This window comes from Lathyrus oleraceus, chromosome 7 (genome assembly GCF_024323335.1).
Source record: "Lathyrus oleraceus cultivar Zhongwan6 chromosome 7, CAAS_Psat_ZW6_1.0, whole genome shotgun sequence".
Classification (NCBI taxonomy): domain Eukaryota; kingdom Viridiplantae; phylum Streptophyta; class Magnoliopsida; order Fabales; family Fabaceae; genus Lathyrus; species Lathyrus oleraceus.
The window spans coordinates 144,477,938-144,488,926 of NC_066585.1; the positions used below are offsets into that span (position 1 = coordinate 144,477,938).

The 10,989-nt window shown below is 34.2% G+C and overlaps 1 protein-coding gene across 1 annotated transcript; it reads left to right on the forward strand.

Annotated features, from left to right (window-relative positions):
* Window positions 1-4,947: 4,947 nt before the first annotated feature.
* LOC127107457 (LEAF RUST 10 DISEASE-RESISTANCE LOCUS RECEPTOR-LIKE PROTEIN KINASE-like 1.2) lies at window positions 4,948-7,874 on the forward strand. The gene is made up of 4 exons (XM_051044744.1): window positions 4,948-5,825; window positions 6,170-6,205; window positions 6,540-6,809; window positions 6,907-7,874. The coding sequence occupies exons 1-4, from the start codon at window positions 5,015-5,017 to the stop codon at window positions 7,809-7,811; spliced, it is 2,022 nt and encodes a 673-aa protein (XP_050900701.1). The 5' UTR covers window positions 4,948-5,014; the 3' UTR covers window positions 7,812-7,874.
* The last annotated feature ends 3,115 nt before the right edge of the window (window positions 7,875-10,989 follow it).

Sequence of the window (10,989 nt, forward strand, 5' to 3'; positions counted from 1 at the left end):
TTTATGATGATTTTTATAATCTTTCATTTGTTGATCGGTCATCATTTTTCTTTCTAGCTTGTTACCAATATAATCAATAGGATGAATGTCGCCATCAAATACCATATCCCATAGATCCACATCATGACCAAGAAAGAAACTTTCAATTATGTCTTTCAAATAGTCATTTTTCCATAAACAACTCGGGGTTTGGCACTATAGTGATCTTTGGCATTGTTAGCAATGAGTGCAACTGGTGGAGGGACTCTTGCCATTATGTTTAAAAAATATGGATCTTTATCAGACACGATGAAGTGTCTGATAAACAATCAATACCAGAAGCGGAGCTCTGATGCCAATTGAAGGTAACAGAAACATAAGAAAAAGGGGTTTGAATTAGATTTCTAGAACGAAAATATTTTTGCTACCCAAAACAACAAGGAGAGAACTTAGAATAAAAATAATGAAAACAAATATTTTTATCATGGTTCACTGTTAACGAAGCTACCTCCAATCCATCCGCCAAGGTGATTTTGCCTTATCATATTGACTTAATCCACTATAACCAAATTTGATTATAACCATAAAGATAAATTGTCAATGTCTTCTTGAGAAATTCTGATTATATCCTAGTTTCTCAAGGAAATACAACTACAAAGACAAACTGTCAATGTCTTCTTGCGAAATTCTGACTATACCTTAGTCTCTTAAGGAAATACAACTCAAAGGTTGAGAAACAAAGTGTGTTACAAAGTTGCTTTTATGAAAGCAGATTACACAAGTGTATTACAAAGATTTACACACAAAAATGTTTTCTATGAAAGTGCATGAACAAAAGTTCCTTGTGTGTATGCTTTTCTTTATCTCAAAAGTTTCACAGTATTGCATTGTTCACGTAGTAGTTCTTCTTCCAAAAGTTGTTTTTCCATTCTTCCAAGACTCCTTTATATAGGTAATAGAAAGATTTGTGGAAGGGCAAAAATGGAATTCCATAAGTAGTTGTACCCTTGCATAACGGTCTGTGAAAATGGGAGACAAAATAGTACAATAGTACAATACTTTTCCCACGAAATCAGTGTAGTGGAAATAATATTGAGTCTTCAGAACATGGTCTTTAGAGTCTTGGTCCAGAGCCTGGTGACACAGTTCATCAAAGTTGTTAAGCGCAAGACTTCAAAGCTTGATAACATCAAAGGCTTCTCTTATCAGAGTCATAAACCAAAGCTTTCTGAATGAGCGATGATCAAAAGCGTTGAGCAGAGTAATCCAAAGCTTGTTTATCTTTATAGAACACACATTGTTTTATTTTTCAGAATCATAGTGCACTAGGTTTAGAGTTTGATGATGTCACACATCACTTTCTCAGAGTCAGGAATTGTATCTAGTAGCTGCACAATGAACAAAACCATTAGGGTACAAAATTGTTCTTTAATAACCTGTGTATTGTTATCATCAAAACTTAAGGTCAGATTCCGAACCAAATCTTGTTCGTACAATACTTTCAAAGCTTCATCATCCAAATGTGGTGGCATTTTATGGGGTAGTTCAAGATGGACCAGAAGAAACAATGACCACTGTTACAAAGTTCAAGGCGAAAGATTCTCTTTGGCATATTTTGTTATGAAAGAATAGATATATCATCAATTATGTATATTTGATGGAGTGTTGGTGCCTTCCTCTCATCGCAAATTCTTTAAAGATCGTGTATTATGTCAGTTAAATATAAATTGGATTTATTTGTTGTAATTTTGTAATGTCATATTAGAATGAGTACACATCAAATGACTCATTATGATTTGTAAATGAGAATTTGGAACATAGGATTCTAAGCATTCACTATTGGGGGCATGTCAATTGAAGATGTTGGATCTTGTACTTGTTTACACTTAATTCAAACAAGATTTCAGTATAGTGAAATATGTTTAAAACAAAAAGTCAAACAAGGTCATTCAGGAAGACTGAATAAACACTTATTTTTTATGATATTCTTTGATTTAACTAAAAAGACAAAAATATGACCATATTGAAATATTATGAGCATACTTGATGAACCATAATAGTCAAAATAGATGAGCTATCAGGACTAAAATTGAAAAACCATTAGACTGATAAAAAGTTTCAAATTCAAGAGTTGAACGTTGGACCTTCACTGAATGATCCTTACCACTCTAAGAGGCAATATCTCTTTGAACCTTGATTGAAGGATCCTTGCTTCCCTATTAGACAATATATTTATGGACCTTCACTCAAGGACCCTTGCTTCCCTAAGAGGAAATATCTCACTAGATATTCACTGAAGGATCCTTGCTAGCCTAAGAGGCAATATCTTGCTGGACCTTCACTGAAAGATCCTTGCCTCCCTTTCTTGGAACTTCACTGAAAGATCCTTCCCACCCTAAGAGGCAATATTATGTTGGACCTTCACCGAAGGATCCTTACTTCCGTAAAAGTAAACATCTCACTAGACCTTCATTGAAGAATCCTTGTCGCCCTAAGAGGCAATATCTTATTGTACCTTCATTGAAAGATCCTTTCTATCCTAAGAGACAATATATTGTCGGACCTTCATTGGAGGATACTTACTTTCCTAAGAGGAAATATCTAGTTGGACATTCACTGAAAGATCCTTGCCACCTTATTATATCATTGGACCTTCACTGAAGGATCCTTGCTGCTCTAAGATGCAATATCCCGATGGACCTTCATTGAAGGATCCTTGTAGCCCTAAAAAGCAATATCTCGTTGCAACTTCACTAAAGGATCCTTTCCGTCCTAAGAAGCAATATCTAGTTAAACTTTCAGTGGAGGATCCTTTCCGCCCTAAGAGGAAATATCTCGTTGGAATTTCACTGAAGGAAGCTTGTCGCCCTAAGATGAAATATCTCGATGGGGCTTTACTGAAAGATCATTGCCGACTTAAGAGGAAGTATCTCACTTGAACTTCACTAAAGAATCCTTATTATCCTAAGAGGCAATATCTCGTTGAACCTTCACTATGGGATCCTTGCCGCCCTAAGAGGCAATGTCTTGTTGGACCTTCACTGAATGAACCTTGTCACCCTAAGAGGCAATATCTCATTGGGCCTTTACTAAAGGATCCTTGCCACCCAAATAGAAAATATCTTGTTGGACCTTCACTAAAGGATCCTTGCCGCCTTAAGAGGCAATATCTCACTATACCTCCACTCAAGGATCCTTGTCTCCCTAAGAGGAAATATGTCCCTGGACCTTCACTAAAGGATCATTTATGCTCTATGAGGGGCAAAGGACAACATAAAAGGAGTAGAACAAACATATTACCTTTTGGAGGAACATCGTCATCTTGACACCACTCATAGCCAAAGAATACGAGAAAACCCTGATTCTCTATCCATAAGTAGAAACAACAATATTGACAATCAAAACACTAACAAGGATGAGAACTTTTGAATTTAAAGCAACAACAATAGTGAAAATATCCAAATCATTCCTCGTAGAAACAAGGTGAACCTGAATAAGAAAATTTATCAAGAGTCTCAAGATTCCAGATTCAATAAAAAAGAAAAATAATATAGCTAACAATTACATGAGTTTGAACTTGGGTACCAACCTGGAAACAAAAAATAGCAGTGACATAACTCAAAAGCAACACCATATGAGCGACATGTAGGAGTGCAACGTGGAAAATAGATATTAAAGTAAATCCATAAACATTCATGAGACCTCAAACAAAGGAAAAAATAAGTGTAAGCTCAGAGAAGACGAAATCACCCAAAATCAAAGTAAAGTTGAAATAAAAAGCAATAATAACGATATGCCTAAAAAGGAAGACGAGTCTAACTGGATCCCTCCTAGTAAAGGTTGGAAAAAATATAATATTGATGCTTGCTTAGGAAAAGAAGGAACTTGGGGATTATGCACAATCTTCAGAGAAAGCAAAAGCAAAATCTTGCTAGTACAAAAACGTTGAAAGGGAAAAATGATCCAAAGGTTGAGAAAGCCATAATCATGAAGAGAACTATGACTATGGCAACATATTATTGCTTCTAATGGCGGAGTTTGAAACTAATAATAAAGCCCTAGCAGAGCATCTCATGAGAAAGAGAGAAGTCTGTATACTTTGAAGTAGGGTTTGCGATAATATCAGAGAGAAAATGACCCACTTTAAAGAAATTAGGCTTAATACATGTTTTAGTCCTTTAACTAATTTAATGTTCCACTTTAGTCCCTTAATTAAAAAACATTACAAGTTAGTTCCTTAAATACGTTGTTCAAACTAATACATTGTTTAAACTATGAAGATTTTATTTTAACCTCCGAAAACAAAACCCTGACAGTTTAAACAGTGAATCTGTTTTTAACTACATATATTGACTCAGATTTGTACCAATTGTCTTGTTGTCACGCCACGTTACCATAACTTAACATTTTTTTTGTCAAAAATTGACGGAAGAGATCAAATAGGATAACGTAACTGAAGTTAAGAGACTAATTTGTAATATTTTTTAATTAAGAGACTAAAGTTAAATATTAAATTAAGTTAAGAGATTGGTGATTAATTATGAAAAAAAAAATTAAATTTATATATACAAAGAGACAAAATAATGATATTACCCACAATTTGGCTAAGCATGCTATTAACACCCCCAAGAGAATATGGGTTGAAGAAACCCTACCTCTATATTACAGCTCAATCTTAAAAAAAATGAGACCTAATTAATATAAAAAAGAAGTTCAACTTCAGTATCATTTCTTTCAAATTTATTTTCATCATTATTCCTATATTTTAATTTTTGTAAATAGCGACTACAGATTATTATTAGACTCTCGTAAATTTGAATACTATATCTATCAAGTTCAATCCAACACATGCGGTCCATTTGAATTTGTATTAAATAAAGATTGAGAGTAAAATTCAAATCCAACTTTTGAAGTACTTAATCTATGTATCCACACACATGACAGAAACACTTCAGCATATAAAAATAAGCCAACTTTGAAAAATCAAATGTCAAACAACAAAAACAAACATATATAAGAGAAAAACACCTTAGTCATGAAAATAAAAATCATTTCTCATTTTTCTTCTATGATTTCTCCTATGAATGATGATCACATTCACATGACCACCTTCACCTCCTTGTTCTTGTTCTTGACAATTTTTCCAACAACAATTTGCCAACAACAACATAACAAACATGTAGATTGTCTCAAACCATACACATGTGGTGAAGTATCCAACATATATTATCCATTTTGGGGACAAAATAGACCAAGTTACTGTGGCATCAACAGTGATCAATTCCATCTCAAATGCGACACTCATCATCGAAACACTTCCATTCAAATTGCTTCACAAAATTTCCAAGTCTTATACATTAATCAATTTGTTTACACCATGACAATGTTTCGAAAAGGACTTGTTTATGATAATTGTTCTTCTGCTTTAACCAACACTTCTTTAGATTCAAGTCACTTTCATTATATGTCTAATGTGAGGAACATCACTATTTTATATAACTGTGCTAATGACATCAAGATTCCGAATGGCGCGAACATGAACTCGTTTTCGTGCAAGGAGGATTCGAGCAAGCGCGCTTTTTATACGGATTCTGAAACAGCAGAGGGTGTTAAATGCGAAGGAGTTCGTGTTGATGTTCAGGTGACAAAGGAAGTGGAACTTGGTGGTGGAATTGAAGGGCTGAACAAGGCTTTGAGCAGAGGATTTGATGTGGAATATGTTGCAGATACTCAAAAATGCTTAAAATGTGTTTTAAGTAATGGAACTTGTGGAGGGAATGATATGTCTCAGTTTTCATGTTATTGTCCTGATGGAACTGAAGGTTTAGATTGTTCTTATCGCCGCGGTATGTTTGTTTGATTAAACTTATAACAATTGATTTGCATTTCTATGATTTGTAGAGTTTTAGTTGTTTTGGTTGAGGCTTCAATGTAAATGCAATCCTCTTCCTTTAGAATCTTGTGTCATGATTGTGTATTTTTTGACTATGACTATTTTTCTTTGCTCATAAACCATTATCATTGACTTTATCAAAATGATGACTTCAATCTTATATTCATTTTAGTCTTGGTCAATGAGAGATTTCTTAATTTGTTTGTTAACAATTTGGACTAGAATATCTTCTTTGATTTGGCTTGAACTTTCTGCAACATTTTGTAGCTAATCTTTGCTTTGTGTGAACTGTTACAGAGAATAGATGGAATTGGAAAAGAAAGGTTGCTGTAGGTAATATACTAAATCAATCCATGATAATCTCTTTTCATTTTCATAGTATAAATAAACACTTATATGACACCCGTATGATATATGTCGGAAAAATCAGACAAATGTCGGAAAAGTCAAACTAGTGTCTCAAGAATATAGTTTTTTTTCTTTTCTCGCACACTCGTTGAATCGGTGTCTGACACTCACATCATGCGCATACAATACGTGTCATATATGTAGCGGTTTCAGTGTCATGTGTTTTATACATTTGGTTCCGGGTGTCTGTGTCCTGTGGTTCATAGATGACATATTTTTGTTATACTAATTGAAAACAAACTCTAATGATTCTTCTTAGGAGTTTCTGCTGCTGCTGTGGTCAGTGCAGTTTCTGTAGGCATTGCTTTCTACCTCTACTATTATTGCAGAAAGAAGAAAAAGAATGTTCATGCAGTATCCTCTACTGCACTATCTTACTGTGATTCTGGTTCTGGTTCAAAAGTCGCTGAAAATGGAGGTAGATATCTTGGAGTCCACTTCTTCACCTATAGTGAACTTGAAAAGGCCACAAACAACTTTGATTCTACCAGAGCACTAGGAGATGGAGGCTTTGGCACAGTCTATTTTGGTAAGTTCAAATAAGTCAATCCGATTAGAATTTGCATACTAATTTGAATGATCGATCACCGACCAAGGCTTCGGCCTTATGATTTTTCTTTTGCTAGGAAAACTCCGGGACGGGCGTTTGATTGCGGTGAAACGCATGTATGAGAATAACTACAGAAGAGTTGAGCAATTTGTGAATGAAGTTGAGATCTTAACTCGTTTACACCATCAAAATCTTGTGTTATTATACGGGTGCACTTCACGCCACAGCCGCGAACTTCTGCTTGTATATGAATATGTCCCTAATGGAACTGTTGCTGATCATCTTCATGGTTCAAAAGCAAAACCTGGCATGTTACCTTGGCCTATCAGAATGAACATTGCAATAGAAACTGCTAGTGCATTGGTGTATCTTCATGCAACTGACATCATCCATAGAGATGTGAAAACCAACAACATTCTACTGGACAATCATTTCAGTGTCAAAGTAGCCGATTTTGGACTTTCGCGTCTTTTCCCAAACCATGTCACGCACATTTCAACCGCTCCACAAGGGACTCCTGGTTACGTCGATCCGGAGTATCATTTGTACTATCAGCTTACCGATAAAAGCGATGTATTTAGCTTTGGAGTTGTGCTGATTGAGTTGATATCATCAATGCCTGCTGTTGATATATTTCGGAACAAGCAAGAAATCAATTTGTCTAACATGGCTATCAAGAAGATTCAAAATGGAACATTGCATGAGCTTGTTGACCCTACACTTGGTTTTGAGTCAGATTTCAAGATAAGGAAAATGATCAATGCGGTCGCGGAGTTAGCATTTCAGTGTTTGCAGAGTTCTAAAGATGTTAGGCCTTCTATGGTAGAAGTGATGGAAAGGCTTAAAGATATTCAGAGTGATGATGGAACAAGTAAATGTAAACCTGAGGTGTTGGATATTTCAGGAGATGATGATAGTGCTTTGGTCAAGAATGAACCACCTCCATCATCACCAGATTCAAACATCAATACTTTTCCTTGAATATCATCCATGCATGTCATTAATTTACATTATATCCACGTAGATATTACTTTTATTTTCCCATTTTTTATGCTATAAATCTATCATCAAAATTGCGACAAATATTTCCCCCCGGAGTAAAATTTGTCAATATTTTCCAAATCACTCTTTATTTGCCAATTGTCTAAAGACATGTTCATCAATTATATTAATCATACAAGCCAATAGTATAAAATAAAACAATAACTTAATCATGAAGTTTTCAATAACCATGATAACTAAGAGAAGATGAGAATTCAATGGAGAAGATGAGAATGAATGTGTTTATTTCTCATTGAATCAAATTCATGTTAGTTACATTTTGTGTATATATAGGTGGTAGGTAAGCTAACTAACTATAACAAACAGCTCAACAATGGTGTAACTTTAATAACTTGTCATCTAAGTTATCACATATTAAGAGTTTCAACACCCTCCCTCAAACTTAGCATGATATATGTCAAACATGTTAAGCTTGGATATGAAAGAATTAAAACTCTTAGGTGGCAAGGCTTTGGTAAAAAAATCTGCAATTTGAACTTGTGTTTTAACAGGAAGAAGTTTGAAAATGTGTCAACAATGGAAGACCTCATGGAAGGTTGAAGATTGAAATAGAAAACCGAAAGAAAACATTAAAAGTTCAAGTATGTACTTCCTCTGATTCAAGAAAATTCCCTTAGTAGATCTTGCAATCTCAAAACCCAAACAATATCTCAGTTGACCAAGATCTTTGATCTTTAACTTCTGATCTAGGAGATGTTTGACAAATTGTATTTCCTGAAAATAATTCCCAGCTAAGACAATGTCATCATCATATACTAGCAAAGCATAGAAACAAGCATTATTGGACTTCACATACAAGGAGTGATTTGCCTGAGATTGAGAATAACCCAAAGATAGAAAAACAGAAAAGAAACTCTATCATCAATTGATGCAGTAACTCTGCCATCAACTAATGTAAATGTATCATAAAGTGGGGTACTGGTATTTTGAGGATCAAATTGATGTCATCAAGTGTATGGATATGTGTTGGGTTAGGAGTATAAGACGAGGACTGGTTTTTGAATGGTAACATGGTTTCATATAATACACCATTCCTAGATACAAAAATGTTATAATATCTAAGTCATATAAAGTATATACTTTAGTACCCTCCTTGTAACCAATGAATATGGATTTCATAGCCTTAGGATCAAACTTTGTTCTATGAGTTTGTAAAGTTTAAGCATAACAAAGACAACCAAAAACCTTCAAATGAATTAAAGATGGAGGTTTATGAAATCAGACCTCATATGGACATTTTGATTTCAACAAAGGGTTGGGAAATCTATTAATTATATGAATAACATGTTGAACACAAAAATTTCATATATTCAAAGGAATGTTGGAATGAAAGTATAAGGATATATCAACATTAAGAATATGTTGATGTTTTCTCTCTATCACCCAATTTTGTTGGGGTGTCTCAACACAAGATTTTTGATGAATAATGCCTTTTAATAGTAAGAAATCAATCAAGGAAATAAATTAAGAATATGTTGATGTTTTCTCTCTATCACCCAATTTTGTTGGGGTGTCTCAACACAAGATTTTTGATGAATAATGCCTTTTAATAGTAAGAAATCAATCAAGGAAATAAATTGTGTACCATTATCAGATCTCAAACATTTGAGAGATTTATGAAACTGGTTTTTAAAATAGGTAACAAACTGAAGGAAAATTACTTCTGGTTTGGTCTTTAGTTTTGATAAAAATGACCTAAGTGTATCTAGTATAGTCATCTACCAAAGTTAGAAAGTATTTGTGTCCTCATGTCGAAATAGTGGAGAAAGGACCCCACAAATCAGAATGTAAAATGTTAAAACGGGCAGAAGAATATGTAGTGCTATTGGTAAAAGATGTATTTCTTTGTTTTGCAAATTGACAAGAATTATAAGGAACAACATTGTTTTTACATGAAATAAAAGGAAAAGTTTTTGAAACAACCCGTAAATCTATATCAGAAAGGTGACCTAATCTTAAGTGCTAGATGTTACAAGAATTATTTGCATCAGAATTACAAGTAAATTGTTGTCATGCAGAATCAAGAACATACCTTTTTGTAAGTTAGTTATACCAATCATTTTCTTGGAATGATTTTGAATAATGTGACAAGAATTAACATTGAATTGCACATAACAATCATTGCTATGAACTAGTTTTGCAATAGAAATCAGGTTGACATGAAAACTAGGATTATAAAGAACATTATGCAGGGTTAAGGAAGATGTAACAACAACAATACCAGAAATTGACGCAGAAAGTTAAGGACCATTAGGAAAGCTAGCATATATAGGAACTATGGGTTGGTTATCAATAAAATCTGAAATATTGAAAGAAATATGTTATGTAGAACCAGTGTCTAAGGACCTATAACAAATATTAGTTTGTTATGAAATGTCATAGTTTTCATTGATTCTTGATCTGATATATATACAAGTACAAGGTTGAATACAATATCTAATCATTCTAAATATAGTTGCATAATATTAAATCATTTCCATATAAACTGATGCTATGAATAGTAAAATGAAGATATGTACAACTAATGTCATAATGTGCTGTTATGACATTATCTTCACATAATGTGCTGTTATGACAGCATCTTCATGATATTATTTTGGCAAGATATTAGTAGCCTAAGATCCCCCCTCAAGTTGGAGCATGCAAATTGTGGATGCCCAACTTGTTTAGAAAGTAATCAAATTGTTGTTTTCCCAATGCTTTAGTAAATATATCAGCGAGTTGAATATTTGTGGACACATGGTGAGTTGAAATGTTGCCTTTGAGGAGTTCATCGTGTAAAAAATGACAGTCAACTTCGATGTGTTTTGTGCGCTCATGGAAAATTGGATTGGCAGCTATATGCAATACCGACTGACTATCACAATATATCTTCATGGGGCGAGATTGGGAAATGCCAAAGGAGAGTAAAAGTGCTTTCAACCATTTGAGCTCACATGTTCTAGTAGCCATGGAACGATATTCTGCCTCAGCAGACAAACGTGAGACAACCTGTTTCTTTTTAGTTTTCCAAGAGATAGGCGAGTTCCCAAGAAAAACAATCCATCCAGTAAGAGAGCGCCTTGTCAAAGGGCAGTTGTAGCGGCGTATTTGTTAC